At 37.8% G+C, this 24985-nt stretch overlaps 1 protein-coding gene across 4 annotated transcripts in view; it reads left to right on the plus strand.

Annotated features, from left to right (window-relative positions):
• rerea (arginine-glutamic acid dipeptide (RE) repeats a) overlaps positions 1-24985 on the plus strand; it is a 201063-nt gene that overhangs the window by 157314 nt on the left and 18764 nt on the right. For all 4 annotated transcript variants that reach the window (XM_028452508.1, XM_028452505.1, XM_028452507.1 and 1 more), the window contains 5 exons: positions 1861-1909; positions 2980-3104; positions 4722-4821; positions 5785-5883; positions 18447-18527. In XM_028452508.1, coding sequence (XP_028308309.1) covers positions 1861-1909; positions 2980-3104; positions 4722-4821; positions 5785-5883; positions 18447-18527 — 454 coding nt within the window. The remainder of the gene's footprint in view (positions 1-1860; positions 1910-2979; positions 3105-4721; positions 4822-5784; positions 5884-18446; positions 18528-24985) is intronic.

The following is a 24985-nucleotide window of genomic DNA, read 5'->3' on the forward strand; positions in this document are numbered from 1 at the left end:
CAAATGGACTGTATTTAGACAACAAATGCTTTGAAATGAGGCTTTACACGATCAGGATTTTTTTGGCCGATCAGTGAGTTTAAAAAAACCATCACCGATCCAATCATATGAATTCAGGTTGGGTTTTTTAGGGACCGACCGAATTCCTCCGGTAATAAATGATACAGATTCACGTAAAATCAAACAGTACCGTTCTTCGGGACCAAAACGCAGCCTTATGACTGTGAGGGAGTGGAAGAGTTAAAGTTGTCAGATCACTGGAACTACGTGAAGCCTCTATTAGCATTAGCATTAGGAGCAAATACATATTTACTGACTGTGGCATTGCAAAACCTGCTGTTGCTTATAGTACATATTCATATGTGCACACTTCAGTGGGGGTGAGACGCATGCACACGAGCGCACACTCGTGCTTCTGTGTCCACCACCCCCGCGAAACGGACAGAAGTGTCCGCTTTTAAAGCAAAAGTAAACGGGAGGCATCGCTCTGCTTTAGGACTCTCACTTTTAACATGCTCGGACTGAATTAACAAAACGAACACACACACAGACACTAACGGTAGACGCTGTTCCCGCTTTCAGAGCCAGTAGACTGGGGAAGAAGTCCGGTGCTTAGTCACTTCCCTCCAACCAGAGACATTTTTGCTGTTTGCTCATAGGTTTTCATCTTTGTACACAAATATGAGTGAAATGAAGCCGTGTCACGTAAAGCAAACAGCTCGTCGGTGTAAATGAGACGATAAAACGGATCTGCAGAAAAGTTTAATCACGACAATGATGTCATTGATCTGATCGACAAATTAAGACATTACAGCCAATCACATTAATTGCATAAAATGCAAAATGTCGGCCGATCAGATCTGTGTAAAGCCTATTTGAAATTTTAAAATGAATCACTGAATAGCAGAGGTGTAAAGATTAGATATATCATACTCAAGTAGAAGTACTGTTACTTGATTGAAATTGTACTCGAGTACAAGTAAGTTGTACATATTTAACTCAAGTACAAGTAAAAAGTAGCTAACTTAAATAATACTCAAAGTAAAAGTTACTAGTTACTTTCACCCCCCATGTTTATTTTTGTTAATAAAACTTGATACATTTTCTCTGCATACAGTAAACATCTCATGTATAAACTTAAAAAGGAAGAGACCAAATCTTGCACAATTGGACCTTAATTTATTTTCCACAAAGGCATCTGTGTAAAATAAAAGGTTTGTAAAAATGTACAATTATTTTTTTAAATAAAAGAACACCAATGAATTCAATTCAAAATGAAAAACAAATATCTGGCTCTATGTATAGCTAAATTTATGAACTCTACAACTGAGAAAATACCCAGCATTCAATTCTGTTTCAGTGTAGTGCTTTACATTTAATCTGATTGGTAGGCTATGATGTGATGCATTTGATTGTTTTCTAGTCATTTCCTTTTTTGTAGTTTCACAATCTCCGTTGATCATTTTAAAACAAACACTAATAATTTACTCAGTAACGGTTGGGTGTAGAAATGTAATGAATTACTTTTACTTCCTTTAAAACGTAGTAGAAGTAAAATTACTGATTTAGAAATGTACTCAAAGAAGTGAAAGTATCCGTAAAAGCACCTCAATTACAGTAACATGAGCACTTTTAATTCGTTACTTTAACCTCTGATGAATACTCATCACTTTTATGTATTGCTTCACAGGGATTTTCACATAATGAAAGAAAGTCATTCCTCTCTGTTTGATGATAGTCTTGTCATATCATTGGTTTAGTTATTGCGCTGATGACACAGGATTTCAATTACAGCGTCAGCTTGCTTTGAAATGTCGGGTAAATATTGTGTTTTAATTTTCCGCTTCTGTCTTCCTACAGGCGACTAAACAGCACACAGGGAGAAATCCGAGTGGGACCCAGTCACCAAGTGAGTCAATAGAATGAGATGTGCAAACTGAACCTCTCCTCTATGATCAACGTGCACCTACTAACTTTTCACACTCAATCCTCACCATTTTAAAGTGTTTGAGCAGTTCAGTTAACTAGAATATTTGCATTTCCTGAAGAAAATGCTAGTGTGGATGCAGGTGCTGGGCCGCGTCGCACTGCATTAGCTTAGCAATAACATTAGCATTAGCTAGCATGAGCATTAACATTAGCATAGCATTAACCAAGTTTTAGCATTAGCACTAACTTAGCATTAACATTGGCCTAGCAATAGCATTAACCTAGCATTAGCTCAGGATGAACCTAGCATTATCACTATCTTAGCATTAGTTAAGCATTAACCTAGCAATAGCACTTACTTAGCATTATCCAGGGATGTCCAGAAGCGTAGGCGGCAGGCTGAATCGCCTACTACTCTCTTTCTGGCGGCCTTCTACTCTTAACGCTGCAGTTTGTAGAATCCTCTCTCCGCTCCATTTTGAAACCGAAACTGAACCTCCCTTACTGGTATATTTTCTGAACACTCTTAACGACTTTTTTTTTAATAGAGACTAGTGACAAATGTATGGACTCTATCTTGTGTTATCTAGGTGTGGCGCGTCATTGGCGCGCAGCGGCGACAACTCACTGCGAGTTTTAGCCTTCTACTTTTTTTTCTGGACATCTCTGATTAGCTAAGCATTAACCTAGCTATAGCTGAACATTAGCAATAAGGTTGAAAAAAGTTGAAAAGGGTTAAAAAAAGTTGAAATGGGTTTAAATAGTTGACAAAGGTTGAAATGGGTTTAAATAGTTGACAAAGGTTGAAATGGGTTGAAAAAAATGGAAAAGTTGACATGAGTTGAAGGTAGTAGCCCTCCAGCAGTAGTTTAATGCTGAGCAGTGTTGTTGACTGGACAGTCATTAATGTAATTCATCTTTGCTGCCAACACTCAGAGCCTCAGTGAAAAGTTGATGACATGCGGTTGAAAGCAGATATGTTCTTCTAGCTTGCTTGCTATTTGTAGTGTGACACCATCTGTTTCTCTCCTTCTCTGTGTCCCCCACCAGGCCAAACTTCCCGAGCTGCGGCCTTTCCCCTCCCCTGGTGACCAGGCCGTGACCGAGAACGAGGAGCTGGTCTGGATGCCAGGGATCAATGACTGTGATCTTCTCATGTACCTCAGAGCCGCAAGGTAATAATCCTAGAGAAACCTAGCAGCTCAGCCTCGGCAAGACCAAGAAGTTTAAATTGGGAAACATTTTGTACACTTATCAATTATCCATGTTTAATTACAACTCGGTTCTGCTTATGATTACTGGCATTTTTTCCAATTGCAATTAGTATGTTCCCCCTGAAAGTCCCATTACAATTACTTTTTCATTTACTAAAGTTCAATTACAATTAATCATAATTACTGAGCCTTTATTGAATAATCCCATTAAACGTAACCTTCCTCTTGTGTTAGCTTCCTGTTAGCATCTATTATGTTAATGGGTCGTTTTTGACCCATGTCTTAAATCAGCTGTGAAATAGACAAAAATTATTTAAAACTAATTTGTTTTTCATCTCTTGGTTACCTTGTTAGGCTTCTTAATTAATGAAATTATTGGTTTTAATGTTTTGGTGTGGGCATCTGAGCCTTTTTTCTGTCAGTAAACCTCTCGATTTAATTTTCTTATTGACCCTTACGAGAACTGACATATAAATTTGATATACAGTAAAACATTTTAACTAGAGCACTCAGAGAGCGCAGACCTCCGCCAAGTAGCTCATTTCCACCCGTATTGTGATTTCAAGAGTACAGCACGCACTTCCCTACCACTACTACATCACCCATAAGCCACCATCCTTAAAGGAGCAGGCACATCCATCCATATTGTAATTTCCACAAGTGGTATTTTCTCATATTAGGTAATCCAGAACATCACCAAAATAGAATCACCTGTTGTCAAGTTATCTTGCTAACAGACAGACAGACAGACAGACAAACCCAGGGTAAAACATAACCTTCCACTTTGCGCTTGTGTAAGCCATAGAACTATGACGTGGTTTTCCAGGTTTGCGTTTATTTAAATGATAAATTACAGTTTTATATCATTTCCATGCCAATACAATTATAAAGTCAATTCTGATTACAACAGCAACAGATCTTTCCAGTTACAATTACATCTATAATTATGTCATCATTATAATTAATTATCAATTATGCAATTACAATTATACTTGACCACAACCCTGCCACTTAGTCTGAAGACAGATTAAAATGTACCCTGTTTATTAGTGTTTTCTTGTGAATACAAAAAAAAAGATCAATTTAAAATGCTTTTTCCAACTAAAGAGATTTTCCCCTCACATGCTGTTCATAAATCTACAATGTTATATTCCGTTAGTCTCAGGAATGGTATTTTGATGTAGCTTCAGTATGTTACACTTCATCAGGTTTTTCTATCATGGAATGAAATCATCAGTCATTGCATCTCCCCTGAGGTGTTGTTTCAGTCCAGCTGATGTATGTTTACCAATTCCCCTGCTATGCTGTCATCACAGTTTGCAGTCTACTTAATTACAGCCTGCCAACAAACTAAAGGTGCTGTGAGAATTCTGTGGGGGGCTGCTTGTTTACTTCAGTGCTTTCCAATAAAATGCATGCAAATATCAACATCTTTCCATTATTTAAAAGATCTCATGATTCAATAGGTGTCTGTTTTATTCTAAAATATTCGTCAAAAACATCTGTTTTAAAAAAAAAATGTCAACACTTATCTTGGATGATTAACAGCAACTTTTTGTTCCCATGTTTGATCCACAGGAGCATGGCTGCCTTTGCAGGCATGTGTGACGGGGGCTCCACAGAAGATGGGTGTCTCGCAGCCTCTCGAGACGACACTACATTAAACGCACTTAACACAGTAAGTTTCAACTTTTTTTAAATGTTTTTTTATTTTATTTAATTATTTATTTCGAACGAACAAATTAAAAAAAAGGATGACAACGAATAAACAAATTTCAACAGATATCTTTATGAAATTAAGAAAAAAAAGTGATAGGAAGAAGCCTATGCTTGTCAAGTCTTACCCCCGTACTTCACCACTAACAACTGCAAAATCCAATGAAATAAATTAATTTGACAATACAAATAAATACTCCTATCTAGCTATTAAGAAAAACAGAACAAAAACAAACAAAATGCACAGGCATTCAAAAATATATCTTTTGTACATTTTTTTGAACTGCATTATATTCATACTTAGTTGAATTGTTTCATCAAGACCATCCCACCAAACTTGTTGTAGCCAGGCACTCAAGAACTGACTAAATATTCTGTACTGACTGTTTGAAGTCTGGAATGCAGGCTTGTTACTGTCAGTTCAATAGTGATGGTCCATGAAAAAGACCAATAGCCTGTAGACCCCCCCCCCCCCCCCCCCCCGTAGTAACCCAGCCTAAGAGGCTAACAATACATTTGCCATAATGAGAAACTAGTCCCTCACAGTGGCAATGAATAGAGGGGAATCAATCACAAGAAGAGGATTAGCATCGACATAAACAGGGTATTTACATTCCGACTATAAACTGGAAAATTAGCATTGCATGCAGGTCATCGTCTCTTGACCTTCAGCTCGATCTGCAAGTCCAATGAGTAATGCTTTTTTTATATTCTGTAAGAGATTTACCATCGACTCTGATACTCATAGCTCATATGTGACACAAAGCTTTGAGATTGTCAGAAATGATGTCTACAACTCTTGCTTCTAAGATTTACAGCCATGATTTTAGTCACACCTGAAGACCATTTAGAATATCACATGTGTATGTATAAATCCAGGTTGTTTGTCCCTGATTTTGTGGGATTTTTCGTGCCTATTTTTTAGCTTCATGAGAGCAGCTACGAAGCAGGGAAATCTCTGCAGCGCCTCGTGAAGAAGCCGGTACCCAAGCTGATTGAGAAATGCTGGTCTGAAGATGAAGTGGTAAGGAAGCGATTTTACAAACTTCACATTAAGACGTTCATATGCTTTGAAAGTACAGCTACAAAGTTACATCACCACTGTTGTTTACGTGATATCTTCCTCACTTCTTATTTGGTAATATTTATTTGACATCTTTAACGATTATGCCTGTTGGCACATAGGATTCTTATTGTCCAAATGTTTGTCGTTCAGCGCTTTGAACGAAATAACTATGAAATGTCACACATTGAGTCCATTGCTCATTAATTTTTTTCCCAGTGTTATTTGCTTGTTTTTATGCATTCATAAGGAGATTTATTTGATGTTCTGAAGTGTTCAAATGGTCGTCCGTCTTACAGTTTGCTTTAAATTTCTGACTTATGTTCGCAAACAAACACATCCAACAGGAATTACTTTCAGATTTAAAAAAAAAAGAAGAAATCCTACTATATAATCGAGCTACAAGTCATATCAATCTAGTCTAGTTAATCGTAGATGCATATATAATAATTTTGATTCATGAAGTTTAAGTTTTGTGCTCATGTGTTACCATCGTTGGTATTACAGTAACTGTATTATGTGCCATCTTTGGTAATAGTGTCACAGTTGTAAATGGGAGCAGGCAGTATAAGTCTCGACTTCAGCCTAAACCCCTTCGGTCAGGAATCATTTAGCTCTTAAAATACTTAAAGTACATGTTTTTTCTTTTTTTGTTGTAATGTACAAGATCTCTGAAAACTTGACATGTGTTCTAAATGTTTATAATGACCGAAATAAACTACTACTACTACTACTATTTAACTAGTTAGGCACTGAATTCTTAAACTTAACTTAAATGGCAAAGAAGGAGTTTCTGCACTTACCTCGTAATTCAATGTATTTAGATTCCAAGACAATCCCCCAAATTGTTATGGAGGTTTTTAATAGAAGGAAATGATGAGCTGTCAGTGGTAAAAAATAGACAGGATTTGCGCTAAAATATTGATAGCATGTAAAGACCCGGTCACTAGGTGTCAGTGAACCACATCAGACCTTGTTAAACTACCTCACTCCTCAATGCATTTTAGCTGGAAGTCTATTGCTCTTTATTTTCATAAAAATCCTTAATTTGTCCTCTTGGGATCAATAAAGCACTTTTATAGATGTTTGTGGTTACTTTTTTAAAATAATTTAAAACTTAACCGAATAAGAATCTGTTGTAAACGCAAAAGTTAAACTTTTCTGAAAAATGTAATTTGACAGTTTGAAACAATAATTCAAGTACCAACATCAAAAACAACCAGTTATTTTTGATTATAGTACATGAATTACAGCTAGTGACCATTTACTTGTTCTCGCAAGTAAAAAAAAAATGAAATCAATTGTATTTCATACCATTTTGTACTTGTAAAGGTGAAATTTGAAATCAGAATCAGAATTCATGATATGAGAATTGTATAGTCTAGTCAGATTCATGGAAATGCACACCCCTAGTTCATGCTGAAGAATCCTAGAGCGATTAAAACCTTCTAGGATTTGTTTACCTGGAATAGTCCGCCTCGTTTGGCCGACACGCAGATGTGTATTCAAAAGCGATTTTGGCAAGATTCGGAATGACCACAGTGTCTAAGATGACTTGGCGATCACAGAATTGTGAGTGAGTAGGAAAAAAACATCTAAACCACCAAAAAGCACAGCACCGTGAGCACAGTTCACAGTTGAAAATGTGGACGGAGGGATCTGGAATGATCTTTATTCACAGTTTGTAGTGAAATGCCAACTGTTGTGCTTTTAGTGATTACGATGAGCTCCATTGTTCCTCTTATGCCTGGGGTGTCCTGCTAGCAGTCACACATTAGTCTGTGACTTTAGAGGGAGCTGTTGAGAGAACGTTGAGTTAACAACATGACTCCTGGCCCCCACCTCACCAGCCATTGGTAAAAAAAAAAAAAAAACACTCTTGAGTTTCCAGCTCCTCTGAGGCTCCAGAGCAGCTGCATCCTGTTTATCACCCACAGAATACATTTTGAGCCAGGGAGTCTGGAAAGGGGGAAAAAGACCGAAGCCTCCATTTGAATTTATATGTGAATTTCAGCGCAGCTGTTGGAGGGCTGGATTCAGAAAATGGCAGCCCTTCCCCCTGATCAAACAGCATCTCTCAAGTATAAAGGAGGGGAATGAAATCACTAAATTAAACCATGTCAGAAAGAGGCAATGCTGCAGCTTTAGCCTTGATGCGTGATGGCACCGTGTGCTCCGTGGTTGTTCACCCTCTCTGTTTTAAGATGAGACTGCTGACTGATCTGATTGTAGATCTTAGCAAAACCCAAGGCTCCTTCAGACAAATTCTGTCGTGTTAGTTTTTCCTCCTCCTGCGCGGATCAGACGTTTCTCTCCTTTGATGTTTTGTTTTGCAGAATCGAGGCTGTCTTTTGTTCAGCACCGATTCCAGATGCTTCCAAACAAAAAAAAAGGGGGGGGATTGTGTGTAAAGTCTTGTAATTTAACAACACGGACACATTTGATTTAAGCCAAAGTTCAATGTGCTCAATTAAATTTGTTGTTCCTTTGTGAACTAGTTACAAGTTTTTCGCTGTTAAAGTTTCCTCTGAGGCAGCAGGCTGAGCAGCTGTGGTAAGATGATCAGAGCACGGGACACATGCATTAAATGGAAACTTTATTACCTTTTCTCACAGGTCCACTATAGAACACCTGTCTAACAAGTTTTGTAAGATGGCCACAAACCAAGCTGAAAATAACCTTATTTATTGGTACCTTAGTGTCATAAACAGGCATGTTTTATAAGATATAGACCAGGAAGATAAGTTGGCACAAAAACAAACTTTTTGCATGTAGAAAACATCTATTACTGTATGAACTGCCCTCGCTGGAGTAGAACTTTAATTCAAATTGAGGGTCCAACTTATTCAACAATGTGACTTATTAGTCAATTTTTGGGCAGCTTCATCTAATAATAATCCTGAAAAATAACACATTTTTTTTAAATTCATTGACCTAACAGGGACCAAGTAACATCATATTTCATAATTAATCAAAAATCAAAAACTAAATGAAACTATTTAGCTACATCAAAATAAAACAAATGTAAAATTACAGTAGAAAACGAAAAAGGAAATTCAGTGCAAGAATGAAATATACTGACAGGGAACAAGTAACATCATGTTTTATAATGCATGTAACATATTTCATAAATAAATCAAAACTCAAATACTAAATTAAACGAATCACCTGCGTAAAAAAACAAATGTTAAAGTACAGTCGTCAAAAATACAGGAAATTCACAGTGTTGGGCGTGTTTTGTTGCTCTACGTCACATGTGTCAAACTCAAGGCCCGGTGTCCAAACTCGACCCTCTCGAGCATCCAATTCGTCCCGCACGAGACAGTAAAAATGACAGAGATAACATGGTGTCAATTACCAAATAATTTTAGATATCTAACAATCACCAATTTAATGATACTTTACCATATCTTTAGGGCCTTGCAGTTTTTCTTTGTTTGTCACATGAATGCAGTCATTTTTATTGACAAATTGTGGAAAAGACTCTCAATTTTTCCACAAATCTTGCAATTTTTTACAAATAATTCCACACAATTTCTCTAAATTACACAAAAATTAGTTACAATTTTAATTGAAGATCTGACAGGGACTGATATTAAAAACTAGGGCACAATTGGTGTTGAAATTGTTTTTTTTCCCTCCTAAAATCTGCGGCCCACTTGACATCAATCTGGTCCATATATGGCCCCTGAATTAAAATGAGTTTGACACCCCTGCTCTATGTTATAGCATTCTTTGCTACACCTGTCCCTTAGTGTGTGCAACCCATGGAGGGAACAGTTGATTCTGAGGAGCCAAGTACATAACGCTTAGTGATCCGATCCCAGCTCGTGCCTTTTTCAGCCTGGCAGCTTTGAGGGACGGCTGTAAATGTAGCAGCAACCTTGACAGGATCAGAGATTTCACCACGCTTCTCTTCATTTATTCATCAGCGTTGGTGCTGCCTCCTCTCGCATCCTTAGACAGGCTTCATTATTCCTGCCTTCTCTCTTTTTTTGTTTTTTTTTCACCCCACCCGATGTCCTAGAGATGTGAATAAAAGTGACAGCAGGGGCCACAGAAATGACAGAATCAGCCTGTCTGCTAGGTCACTTGTCTCCCGGCCCCACCACCACCTCGTTTGACGTCTATTGCCACCCTCACCTCACCTCTCCTCTCATTGCCTGAGGCTGTTACCACACTGCATAGAATCCCTGTTACTCATCACAGTCCCACCTTGACATAATATATACACACCACACACGTGCACAGGCCTTATCCTGATAAGACAGCCTGGGCCATGTTTAAGCAACTTCTTAACAGCCCTGGAGGAAGTGACTTTGTTACTCAAGAGTCTTGTTTCACTGGCATGGCAAGAAAAAACAGAACAATCTTTCACATTTAGATTAATGATTGAACTTAGCAAACTTTACATTGAGCACCAGCCAACCTGTTAGTGAGTAGCTGGGTTTCCATTACAGATTTTCACAAACTAAAAGCGATATTTCTAAATGTTGACAAAGTGTAATTGCGCTTTGAACGTGTTTCCATTGAAGGTTGTTTTGGGCAGCAGCCTCGTAACTCCTGTGAAATCTCATCCCGTGAGACCTAGTAGCAGGAAGACAGACGCTCCAAACCTCCTGATAACACTCAGTATTCCTTTGTTGTTTCACGTCTAATGTGGCAGTAATACTATATATATATATATATATATATATATATATATATGAAATGCTCTCCTCTTCTGTTTACTCGATACAATTCGTATCCCGAGACATAGGTCATGATTCGATACAATATATCCCGATATTAAAGTATAAGGCGATTATTGCGATTTTTTTTTATATATATATGACTTGAGAAACAACTAATCTGTAAATGTGTACACCTTCATGAGAACATTATGTATGAAATATATTTTATTGGCATATTTTACACTCAAAACATTGGCTGTAACAAGTGCCAACAACTTAAAATAAAAGATAACATACAATCTGCCTGTGGCTTTTAAACCATCTTTGACTTTAGTGAAACATGACTGAGGTATGTGCCTAGAACAACTAATAAATGCAGAAAGTTTGTCCTTTCTTTATAGATTTTATTGAAAAATCACAAGCTGGTCAACATGTCCAAGTTTCAGCACTTATTTGTGCAGTTACAATGTCTCCTGCAGTGGAAAAGACTTTCTTGGTTAAATAAAGGTATATACATATCTATATATATATACATCTATTTTTTTTTTTTTTTAAATAAATAAATGATATAGATTCATTTTGAAAAGATCCGAGAATCGCGCAATGTAATATCGCGATATAACGCCAAATCGATTTTTTTTCAACACCCCTAGTGACTTGTGTTTGCGTAAAAAGTGTTTCCATTGCGCTTTTGTGACACATTTCAATATTGAAATGGATGAAATTCCACCTCATTAAAGTGTAACAACTCTAGTGACATTTGAGTGCTTTTTTTTTTTTTTTAAATTAATGTGTTTCCATTACCAGTTGTTATTGCGCTATTTAGATTTTGCACATTTCCAAGGGTAATGGAAACACAGTTATGGAGTTGTAGAGAATAGGTAGTTGATTAACCCACTGTGGAAAAATACAACACGAGACAGGCTGTATAACTGCTGTATATTTACATCAATGTTTATCACGAGCTAAATAAATTATTTTTGAAAAAAAAAAAACCAAACACAAAACTCCATTGGATAAAATCTAAAATTTGAGACTGAAACTTAGAAATAAGCTGCTGTTGGCTTTTCCTGGTGTTAGCTATTGATATGTATCCCCTGGATTAAATTTTTTTTAATCTTAACTCTGTTCTTTCACATTCTGACTTCCTATCCTTAAGAATTTACCTAACCTATTGTCGTCAATGTGTGTAACTTAGCAGTCGACGCTTAGATGCTTTGCAGATGCTGCTTGTGGTGCAGCAATAAAACACAAGACTGAAGAGCAGCTTCAATCTGTTGATTGTGTTGTTATGTTGAGTTTGTAAAGCTGAAACAAAGCTCTTTAATTATGTATACTGCATGAATCACATCTTTATTGGAGCTGACAGGTGTCGGATAAGTTGGCCTTCAACATTTGAGGATCACTGAGTGCTTATTGGCTCACTTGTTGACAGATTTATTCCTTTGCATCCAAAGGCTTCAGATGTTCTCTTGATTTATTGAGTAGTGTCTGGCAGGGTTGGGATCAATTATAATTGTAATTGATAATTAATTACAATTATGGTGCATTTATAAATGTAATTGTAATTTGAAAAGTCTGTTGCTGTAATCCTAATTAAATTGTGATTGAGTTCAGATAATTGACTTGTAATTGCTATGAAAATTCTATAAAAATTGTCAATTGTAATTTTACACAAAACTGGGGAAACATATTACAGTTCTATGGCTTAAACATATGTAGTTAACAATTATTAAAATAGGTTCGAAATCAAGCTTTCTCACATTTTACATTTAAAAAAAAAAAAAAGAAATAAAGTGGTATACTGAGACAAAAAAGGCTTGACGCCCACACCAAACATATTAATACCTATATTTTCATTGATTAGGAAGCCTAACAAGGTAACCAATAGATAGGAAAAAACATTAGCTCATAGATATTTGTTTTTAGTGTGTTTTACAGCTGATTTAAGATCTGTTATTATAAGAGATGCTAACACAAGAGGATGGTTAGCTTTTATTAGGTTATTTATTTCAGGTCAGTATTGATGATTAATTGTATTTGAGAACATAATTGTGATCGACCATCTGAGGATAAAAAAAAATAATTGTAATTGAAACAGTTTCCTTTCACTGTATTCATAATTGAATTGTAATTGAACATGGATAATTGAAAACGCAATTGTAACTGAAAAATCTAATTGACCCTTGGTGTCTGGTTTGGTTGTAAAAGAAAGGTGCTAATAATGCATCGGCCAATAGGAGGTGCCACATAAACACTGAGCCGTGTTGCTGTGCATCTTCATGTCAGACACTGATCTATGACTGCCGCAGGGCGGGAGGTGTCGTCCTCCGCCAACCGCGCAGTGCTGCGGCTTATCTTGGGCTGGGTTTCAGCTGATGGATGACTGAAGCAGGCAGAGGAGGGAGCAGTAGCCCCCCCGGTGGCAGAGCACAGGTCTGCAGACCTGAGACGGGTCAACCAAGTGCAGCGTAGCAGGTGAAGCAGGTTTAATGTCAACATTGTCCTACACTGCCTGCAGTGTTAGGTATTTGGTAACAAAATGGCTGGTATGACGGTTATGTGCTGGCACTTCCTGTCACCCTTAGTGTTTATAAGCCAAAGAAAGCTGTGGATGTTGTTTTAGCTGCCAACAGTCTCTGATTAAAAAAAAAAAAAGCAACAAACCGGTCTCATATCAAAGCTGCTGAAAACGATCTATGTTTGAAGAAAGAATCCTTTGTGTTTCAGAGACAACAATAAGCATTTCCCTGAATACAAACACAGGTTGTGACTTTGTGTAGGTGTCAATGCAAAGAGGATGTGGGTAGTTTATTGTGTGTCAATGTGGTTCCTCCTCTTCAAGCATGTTGTGATTTTTCTCTCCGCACACTGTTGCCTGTGGCTGCTGCTGTTTCATAAGAAGAAGAGTTTCTTCTTCTCCGATTTTGGTTTGTTAACTGATTGTCATCAGCTCTCAGGGTTTGGAGGGCACATCTGGTCATGGAAAGGTCAACTTTTACCAAGTTAACTGTAATTACTCTGTATTTAATGAAAGTGCCTTTGTTTTGTTGCTGGGTGATAAGGTTGCATCGTTTTAGCTCAAAACAAAATCCTGATTTTATTTGCTTTGAAAACTCGATTTTAGATTCTGATTTTGATATTTTTTCCCCCTTAAAAAAATTTAATTTTTGCAAGCATTTTCTTTTATTTGAACAAGTGAAAACAAATTGCTGTATTTGGAATAAAGTGCAACTGCAAAGTTTTAACAAAGAATGTTAATCCCCTGTGGGTTTGATAAAATAACCTGTCCAACCAAAAATGAATCCTTCAGCATTTTTAAAAAGAGAACCTTGCGTTAGAAAGAAAAAACCTCACCCAAAATTCACATTTAAAAAAGAAGAGGTTGTAGCAGGGTTTATCACATTAAACATGAACTTGTTTTTTAACAGTTTGTAAATGGAGAGAGACTCCTGCCGTAATTACACGTGACTAACGGTAAAATCACTGTTTTTCAACCTTGAGGTTGCCTGAAGTCTAAATAGGGTCGCCTGAAATGTCTAGTAGTTGATAAAAATTAAATGAATACTGATTAAAAATACATTTTTGAATTTTTAAATTATAATTCTTTTTTTTATTAAAACAACACAACTAAACAACTATATTCTATACTTTTACTTAGTAAAATATAAATCGAGATCAAATAAAATGTAGAACAGTTGCCTGAGTCTGAGTTGGCTCAACTTGTCACTAATTCTGGATAACTCTGAATTGGTAACACATACAGTATAAGAAACAAAACTAACTCTAGAAACAAAATGTCTTTGGGATGAAAATGGGGTCAAGATCTCAAAAAAGGTTGGAAACCACTGGTTTACAGGAAGCTGGAGCTCTGTGCTGTGTTTGTTGGGAGCTGAAAAACTGGTTAATACGTTGCATTGATGAACACAGAGACGGTATCACAATGACAATCAGTTCCCAAAGGGGAAGTATGCACGCACACGCACACACACACACACACACACACAACAATGGCTTCTTGATTCATTTTTTTTCTCGTTATATACAGTATCTCCTCTCTAGCTTCACAATAGTGCACTGTTTGGCTATGAATGGAAACGCACAGTGGCAAGCCTTTGCATGTAGGAACCATTATGTTACTGTATGTTCTGTCATCTCTGGAGTAGAAATCATAACTTTAATTCAAATTGAGAGTCGGATTTATTCAACAATGTGACTTATTAGTTTATTGTTGGGAAGCTTTATCTAGTGAGTGAAATTATGTTTGTATAAATCTAAAGTGAAAACAAATATGGTCCAGTTAACATATGCAGTAATAGTGAGGTAGGACTGCATGGTCCCTTTAAACCAGTGGTTCTCATGTTTTTTTGGGTGTTTATTGAACTAACAGGGAACAAGTAACATCATATTTCAATCAAAATATCAATAACTAAATTAAACTAATTATTTACATAAAAATGTTGTTCGCAATCTGTGCCAAAACAATCTTAAAGGGATCCTCCACTGTTTAGACAAATGTGGCCTTAAACCTTTGAAATATCCTTTTTAGGAGATCTATGCCTAACAAAAAAACATTATTTTGCCCCATATTTGTTTTATTAACTTGGGACTACATGGGACTACTTTACCATTTTAGAGTCTGTGTGCCGCCATGTTGAAATGACATCATTGATGACGTGAATCGCCCCTTTTAGTCCAATAAGTTCTATAGGAGGTGAAGCATTCAGGATCATTTTGCAGCTTTTTCAGTCAAAATGACAACTTGTTCTGCTTTGGGTTGCTCTCAAAATCAGTAAAAGTCAAATTAAAAAGAAGTAATTGTAAACCTCTTTTGTCTACCAAAATTTGATAGACAAAATCCGTAACCCGAAAAAATCTGTGACCGCAGGGGGCGACAGTTCCAACTCTGTTGTTTTGTAGAAGAAAAGAAGAAGAACTCCAGCGCAACCAGGATCCACTTCTGATCCACTAGCAGCAGTGGATCCTGGTTACCTGTATTTACATACACCCGGATCTCTGACTGAAAAAGCTGATAAATGATCCTTAATGCCTTCACCCCTATAAAACAAACTGAACTGAAGGGGCGATTCACGTCATCAATAACGTAATTTCAACATGGCGGCACACAGATATTAAAACGCTAAAGTAATCCTACTTTAAAAAGTAAATAAATAAAAAAAAATAATGTGTTTTGTTCGGCATAGATCTTCTAATAACGACGTTTCAAAGGTTTAGAACGTGTAAAAACAGTGGAGGATCCCTTTAAGAAAACCAAAAAAAAAAGAAATACATCTCCAGTGCATAGTGCACTGTTTGGATATGAATGGAAACTCACAGTGGTGAGAAAGCAGCAGCTCTGATGGCCATTTGGTAGTGCTGCTTCCACCCTTCTTCCTCTCTCTCCCCCCCATGTTCCCTCTCCCCCTCGCTCGCTCAGCCCCTCCCCTGCCCATGTGTTGCCTAGCGACCAGGGGCTGGAGCAGGCGAAGCAGGGGCAGAGCGATTCAGATGGCAGATTGGCGGATGATTTATTAGCTGGGCTGGAGAGCAGTGAGCCCAGGCAGCTGAAATGGAGCCTTAAACTGGAGCCGACATGTAGAGAGGGAGGAGGGCGAGCCAGGGAGAGAAAGAAAACAGGGGAATGGGGGGAGGAGGAGGAGGGAGTGTGTGCCTGCCTGCCTGCAGCTCCTACGTGGAGATGAACAAACAGACTGAGTACAGTGAGAGAACATAATTAGGGTGACATAATTAGGACAGATGTGAGGTATATGAAGTGGTGTAAATGTGTGGGTTAATGAGCTTAAGTAAAAACACACCAGTGTCACCTTAGAGACATCTTATGAATGTTCTCCTCATTCCCTTTTATCCTAGTAGAACATTTCCACGTTTAGTCAACTATTTACTCAACCTGAGGACTGTGCTGGTGCTGCTTTTCCCCAGTACATACATTCAGTACACCAGGCCCCTTCTTAGACATATTTTCCACTTCTGGTCATCACATCGTCTAAATGCAAGCAGCAGGTTTTCACATTTTATATGAAGAACTGTGAAAGTTTGAATGACAGGCCAATAGGAAGTCCTCCGTTAACCCTGGATGTGGGTGAGAGATGGGTTTCACATGTGGGAGAGCGTTTGTGTTACAGACGGCTCCATCTACTGGCTAACCAGCCGCTGCACCCTCACTTTGACGTATGTAAATGTCCTGCTGTTTGATGACACTGATGGGATAAGCTGTTTTGCTTGGTTGTGAGGGAAAAAAAGCTTATCAGAAAGTATTTAGTCTAGTGTGATTTCCATTTGTACCGCTGATTTTTTTTTTTTTGTCCAGGATTACACAGATCTGTTCTGTTATGCATGTGTGCATTCTTTTGCAGATCAGGCCTTTTGTTGGCTGCCAAAGCATGGCATGTAAATAAAACGTGGTTACATAACGTACTGTAAATGCCATGGAAAATAAAACTCACGCGATACCCACGGAGGAGGCTCCATGCCGGGTTTTTCCTCTCGCTTGTCTCCTACCACCATGTCCAAGACCTTTCTCCACACAAATTGTGTCAGCCTGGCAGCCAGTTCAGCCCGTGTACTTACTCACCCCGTGCTATGAGCAGCCGTTAAAGGGCTGCTGTGGTTCACTCTAAATAAAGAAAAAAAAGGTAGCTTTGTTGTATTTTTAGTTTCAGAGACTGAGGCGTATAATGGGTGGGAGTGGAGATGTGAAGCATGTCCATTCACTGCTGACAGAGTGAGAGGAGCCTGAAATTGTGTTATGTATTTCACTATAACACTCACATGCAGCCCAGGATTCCACTCCAGGTTTTCCAGCCCACTGTGAAGCCAAGGCTCTCTTGCAGAAAGATCACATGTAAAGCCTTCCCCTTTGTAGTGGAGGAGCACAGAGTGACAAGCATTTCTTTCTGGTTAAAATAAAAAAAAGAATCGTCGCGCCGAAAGGACACATTGTGGATTTGCTTTTTTTAATTTCCCCCCTTACCTGTGGGTGGACGTAGATTGTTAGCACTGTTCTCCCTGTGGACTTTTGCTGCTTTTTGCTGGAGTTACTTAGTGGAAACGTTGGGCTGAGATCACTGAGGAACGGGACTCGCCTCTGGAGCAAGAAAGTAAATCTAGTTGTCTGCTTCCCTGGTTGTAATTGTTTTTCAGCCACCGCTTTATACGGCTTCCAGTCTGTGGCTCTTAAAGAGGAGGAAATGTACGTAGACTGTTTATATTGTGGGTTTTAATTTGGCTAACGTGTTGTTTTTGCTTTATTGAGGTGAGGTGGAAGGTTCATCTTTCACTTCAGATTGGATTTGTTGTTATGGGAATGAAGCTGTCTATACAGTTATTGAAATGTGTTTAGAGTTTTTACACATTCTCATTTTTTTTTTATTTTTATTTTTTTAAATGGACATGTTTTCTAAGCTTTGAAATTCAAGTTTAGGTTTAGACTTTAAACTTGAACTTGTAAGATTAGCAACCCTTTGAGTCAGAGTTTTAATCTTAGTTCAAGAAAACAAATTCCTTGTATATATGAACGTAAGTGACAAATAAAACTGATTCTGATTTAGTTATACTTTATACCTGATAGATAGAGGAGTTTAACATCAACATCATTTTGTTTTATCATGACATGGCTGTGTTTTCTCTGGAGTTAAAGCAACTTCAGAGGTTTGTAAAATGTAACACTGATCCTCTCCCACAGCGATTAGCAGAATGAAAACAAGGCTTTTTGTTGTGGTGTTTCACACTAACTTTGTCATTCAAGTTGAGCTGACTTCTTATACAGGTATACTAACAATCTGATTTTCATTTTTTTCTTCTTTCTTTCTCTTCCTCCATGAAACGCTGCAGAAGCGCTTCATTAAAGGGCTGAGACAGTTTGGCAAAAACTTCTTCAAGATCCGAAAAGAGCTGCTGCCCCACAAAGAAACGGTAGGCTCTCCTTTTCTTATTTGTGCTTTTTTTATGGACACTATTTAGCGTTCCCAGTTTTCATGATTTATATCTTTGAGCGGTACATATTGTAACTAATGGAAAGGTGGAGCAGTAAAGCGTTTTTGATGGATATTTTGGGCTCGGCTGCGTTTTAACCAGAGGCCTAGTGGATGGGAAGTAAGCACTGCTTGCCAACAGCTGTACTGCAGTGTGATCATATCTCACTCTTGATCTACAGTGGAAAAACAACAACACTTGTTATACCTGAGAAGAGAAAACATGTAGATCTGAAAGCCTCTGAACTGAAGTTACTCATTATTTAGCACCGTCTGTAGTAGTAAACACACTGTCGCTAGTCTCGGGTTATGCTTCAGCACCAATTTTATGGTAGTTTTCTTTTTTTTTTTTGTCCTTGTAATTTTCTCTATAATCACCCCTTTAGGATTAAAAGACAGGTTAGAATGGCAAGTTCAGGCCTTTTTAGAACTGAATGTACTACTTTTGATCTGTGTGCTTCTGAAGGAATGTTACTTTTTTATCACATATTATGGTTTAATCTGTGCACATAGAGTTTTAACGTCACCGTCTAATCAACTCCAGGTCTGTTGCTTCTGACCTATTTTCACCCCTAAAGCTCAGATCATTGTGCTTAAGGCCATGAATGTTCAATATAGTTTATCTATGAAAAACATGAGCTCATTGAGAAAGTATCATTCACACCTTGTAATTATGTTTCTGATGTGAACGATGTTCCACGATGCGGAGTGACGCTCTCCTGTGTATTAATATTTATGGAGCAACTGTGTGACCTGTAATGAGGTACAAATGGGTCAAATCTAGGCTGAACAATGATTAACAGCAGTTTCTAATAAGGAGTGATCTTTATTTTTATAGAAAAACATATCGAGTGTGGCTTCTTGTTCCGTTTTTTTTTTTTTTTTTTCAAAATATTAGAAATCTATTTCTATAATTGGGTTAGAGACATGATAGAAACATGATATACATGTAGGCCTGGGCAATATGTTGAGATTCAAGATATAGTGAGTTTTCTATTTTAACGATATAGAAAATTACAATATCGCCTATATCAATATATTTTTATTTTGTAGCTTATTTAAAATACTAGTTTTAGACGTCTCTGCTTTCTCTTCTTCTCATAACAGCATTAAAACACAGTTGAATGTATTGCAAAGTGCATCCTAAACCCAGACATTCCCCTAAACAAGCCACACTTCAAAACTCACTCACACATACTGTCCTATTTAGAGGTAAAGCCCAAAGTGTGCTGCTTTGTTAATAAATCTGCTTATGTGGCATTTTGCATCAACAAATTAATCCAAAATTGTCTTTTTAGTAAGATTATTGAGTTAAAAATATCGATATTCATATCGAATGTCGCTATTTTGAGAAAAAGTTCGAGATATGAGTTTAGGTCCATATCGCCCAGCCCTGTATATACATGTTGCTTCAAAGGCTGCTATATCTTTGTCTTAGCTGCTAAATTATTCTGTGTGGGGCATTGTGATTCATAAGACAGTGCCTACCTTGTTGTTTCTGTGAGGCTCCTCCTGTTGGAAGTGTGCTGATACAGTGCTGACACAGACATCAAAGAAAAATCAAAGTGTTTGTCATACTTCTCATCCGCTTCCTTTTTCTGCGTCTGCAGCAAGGTGAAAGCAAGTCAGCCCAGTTTCTCAAAGCCTCTGCCCACATTGTAATGGTTTTACCCCAGCAGTCTGCACTGTTGCCTCCTTTGTAGTGCACTTTTTATTCCTCACAACCAATTTGGTCCTCTTGAATAAGAGATTAAAGTGGATGAATACGGTTTTCTCCACAGAGGTTTCTTTAATCATCTGTTAGCGATATGGCTTGTCCTGGTGATTGGTTGTAAAGGAGGTATTAATGCAATTTAACCTGGTGGAGGAGTGGACTTGGCAGGAGAGGTAATAGACCTCCTCCAGAATCTGGGGCTGCCACCTCCACCGTGCACAGAAAGATTAATTCTACCTTTGCAAATGGAAAATAAACCAGCCTTTAAACATAAAAAAATGACAGAGCAAAGGGAGGACAGTAGCATGCTGAGACGACAAGGGAAAAAACTATATGTTGGCTATATATGGGCACTAAATGAACCTGGGTTATCACACTGGGGAAAATGCTTTTATGCTGTAAAGCTATTCTCTGGGAGAGCAAGTCAATATACACTAGAAACTACTTCATTCTTTTCCTTTTTTTAATGTACCTGCACTTTTCCAAATCCAATCTGTGGAGTATGAGCACTGCAAACGTTTTGGATATGGCAGAGATTTCTACATTTGTTAGAATTACCAGAGGTGAAACTAACTGATTACAAGTACTCGTGTTACTGTAATTGAGTTGCTTTTATGGGTACTTGTACTTTTTGGAGTATATTTCAAAATCAGTAATTTTACATGTACTTAAAGACGTTTTAAAAGAAGTAAAATAATTAATCACATTTCTGCAACCAAACGTTACTGAGTAAATTATTATTTTTGTTTTAAAATGATCAACGGACATTGTGAAACTACAAAAAATAAAATAATCAGACAATAATCGGTTTAAACGTAACGCTCATTCCAAAACAGCATTGATTGCTGGTTATTTTCTCAGTTTTAGAGTTCATACATTTAGCTATTCTTGGAGCCTGAGAATTATTTAGCCTTTAGAATTATTTATTTATTTTTATTTTGAATTGAATTCATTAGTGTTATTTTATTACAAAAATAATTGTACATTTTGACAAACCTTTTATAAATGAAGTTCCAACTGGGCAAGATTTGTTTTTTGCCTTTTTAAGTTTTTACATGAGATGTTTACTGTGTGCAAGATTTATTACCAAAATAAACGTGGGGGGTAAAAGTAACTAGTAACTTTTACGATGAGTACTATTTCATTTAGCCACTTTTTACTTGTACGTGAGTATTTTATATATGACTTACTTGTGCTTGAGTAGAATATATCAGTACTCTTTACACTTGTGAGAATTACACTCTTGGCATTCAGTTATTCAACTTAATGCTGAATCTTTTTTAAAAAAAGGAGCATTCTGTAGAAACGTCGCTGCTTCTGGAGTGCAGAGCAGAGGCTGAAGCCCCCGGGTTGATGTTCTAAGGTCCTGTATAATGTGTCTGCTCCTCGCACTAGCTCCTATTAGCCGCTCTGCCCCTGAAGCACCAATGCCAAGGGTAGGCGCCCAGCACTGTGTAAACACACCAGGCCTGACTAGCACTCAGGAATGCCTTATATAAAGCCATGTAATGGCCCGGGGTGGGGGGGGAAGTGGGTGTGTCGTCTGACCGTCTGCAACTGGCTCTGCTGCCACCATTTCCCTCTCTCCAGAGAGGACGTCATGGAACATGAGCTCACTGTTTTCAGTGTTTAGAGAACTAAATATGCCCAAATGGCAGATCACAGATAACTTTGTGCCCTTTAAGCTCACTGGAGGGCATTTCATATACAAGTGTTTATTATATCAAAGGGATTTACTGAGCTGATGAGTTGTAGTGCATCTCATCCTGTTATACATGTTTGGTATTTCCCTCACACATCAGAAGCTAAATAGGACACACGCACGGTAAACACGTTGCACCAGAGTTATAATTCATATGTTGGATCCTGTTCAGTTTTTCCTTTCTGTTCACTTAGATGAAATCACAAAGTCAATAAGAGTTCTACTAAATCACCTCGTCATTGTAATTGTAACTGTTTGTGAGTCATCGGGGATGAATAATAGATTCCCAAAACCCACAGACTTCAAACCGTTGTTTCAAAACACAATTATAAGAAACTGAACTCAGCAACTAACAAAGAATAAAAGCTTAAATGTGTGCTTTATATTTGTCTAGATATAGTTGAGGTTTCTTCTATTCTAATGTCTTATTTTTTAGCAAACTCGCTGGCTGGGTTTTAGCATTACAGTGTAATTATTGTAATGAAGTCCAAAAATATACATTTGTTTTAGTCAAGGGAGGCTAAGGAGCACCTTGTATACAGTCCACATAAAGCCACCATGTGGTTATACCTTATTTACGTCCCTCATTAAATAAGCCCAATCTTTGTTTTTGTGTTTTGTCAAATATTTTTTATAGAATATTCCATTTTGGGAAGGCACAGAAACAGTCAAATTCATTCCAGATGTACAAGCGTGGTCATCTCTCAAATGTATTAAACTTGTTACAGTCAAACATAACCATAAAACTCCAAAAAACCAAGCTGCGTTAGAGGGCAAGTACCCCTTCCCTACCGAAATAACTCATTCAATCACAGCCATTCATACGACAAACGACAAAGTGGACAAAACAATCAAAAGTCAGAAAAGTACGACAGAATAATTAAAAGAAAGAAAAACAGAAATAAAGATGGGGAAAAAGGGGGGAGGAAGAAAAGAAAAAAAAACCTAATAATAACAAAAATAAATAAATAATAATAGTATCAGTAGTTTATTGTTTTTCAGCTTCAATGTGCAAGGTATCTATACTGTGTAAAGTAGAAAATGCTGCCAGATTTTATGAAAGGTCTGTTGGGAACCATTCAGGGAGAATCTGATTTGCTCAAGTCTCACGCATTGCAAAATCCCTTGAATCCATTTATTGTGTGTTGGTGGGGATGAGTGCGTCCATTTGAGGAGAATGAGCCTCCTCACAAGCAAAGCAATGAAAGCAATAATGTGTTTGGAGGTTTTCAACTAACAGAGTGATGGGGTCATTCCAAAAAGAGCGACAAGGGGGTCAAGGTTCACTGTGCGACAAAGGACCTTTCCTAACGTATCGAAGATGGTACGTCAAAATTCAAAAAGTTTGTGGCACGACCAAAACATGTGCATGTGATCAGCCTGTGCGAGTTTAAATAAGGCTAATCTTTTATTGAAAATCCAAGTCTTTGCACAAGTAATGCTTTGAACTGTTATTGACGATTATTGATATATTGGTCAGAAATCAATCTACTATAATCTATGACATAACAAGAAAAAAAAAGATTAAGTGAAAAAATACAATTTTTATTTCATATCTCTGAAAGACAGTTAATTGAAAAAGTGTCCTATGAACAGTGACACTATTTTAGTGCAACATTTCGGTAAATAAGTGTCAACATACCAATGTAAATGAATAAGTATCTCCAATAGTGCTTTCTGTAAACAAAAAATAGGGTCTTTCTTACCAGTGACACCATTATAGTGTAATATTCCAGTAAACAATATATTGGTTCCTTCAACAAACAGTGACAACATTTCTATGAAGAACTTCCTGCACATTTTAGTGAAAAAGCAGAAAAGGTTTTAGACAAAAATACTTAGCGCGAGCATATCGATAATCGATTGTGTGGAAAAATGTCGCAATATAGCGCCGTATCGAGATATCGTCACACTCCTATTATTGATGCTAACTCTGTCTGCATCATCGCTTTCAATCATGTATCTACTTTGCACTTTTTTGAATTTCTGGTTATTTTTAGCTTTATTCTGTGACTGTAGCTCACTATAATTTTGCGGACATGTAGGCACAAGCGACCTTAGTTGCCTGTCTGGTTATTAGCCCCTACCCCCTTTTTTTTTTTCTTTCTTATATGGCCGAGTTTTTCCAACACAGACAATGATGTGCAGCATGTGCTTTACAGCGTCTTATTGCAGGGCTCCATCCCTCCAGGCCTTGTCATTTACAGGATGGCCAACAGGAGAACAGCACTCTCAACACAACCTCACACCAGATGTTTGCGCCAGTACAATCTGTACAAATGTCAGATTGAATTCATTGCCATGTCCTTAGCTCAGCAGCCAGAACCTCAGGGATGAGTGTGATTATAGATACTTTGCCTTCAAATGCTAATTAAAGCAGCTACGAACTGGCTGGGCCGGTTTGGTCCAGCTGGAAGCAGCTGTCAGCGGTGTTACAGCCTCCATATAACTTGTTTAAGCAGTAGAATAGTTGCGGGCTGATGGAGGCTCAACCAGAATGTATTGATGTTCTTTTAGCAGACCACAGGCAATTTAACACAGCAGAGTGAAGGCAAAATCTTCTCCCAGTCTGATAGTTGGAGCACACAGAGCCCGAGCTCCATGTGTAATTGAGTTATTTGGTAGGCTTGGCGTTGTGGTTTTTGGGGACGAGCTTATCAGCAGAGTGTGCAGCATCGACCCTCCGAGCAAAAATCTGCTTTCACCGGCAAAAGCGCTTACAGCAGGAAAAACATGAGAGCTGATTCTTCATCGTGTGCATTCCTGACCTGTGGAAGCAGAGCTTATTCAGTGAGTCCCCAGCAGAAAGGCTCTGTGCAGCTCTATTTAAACGCCTTTCACACGCTCTCAGCTAGCATCCTTTTTATTTGGTCTCTTTCGTCTTTTAAGACGTTAAAAAGCCATTTGTTTTAAAACCATCGACACACTGTTGACACTTTTAAACATGGCATGTAAAGGTTGTTTTACTAGCTATGTAAATAAA

Source organism: Gouania willdenowi, chromosome 7, assembly GCF_900634775.1.
Source record: "Gouania willdenowi chromosome 7, fGouWil2.1, whole genome shotgun sequence".
Classification (NCBI taxonomy): domain Eukaryota; kingdom Metazoa; phylum Chordata; class Actinopteri; order Blenniiformes; family Gobiesocidae; genus Gouania; species Gouania willdenowi.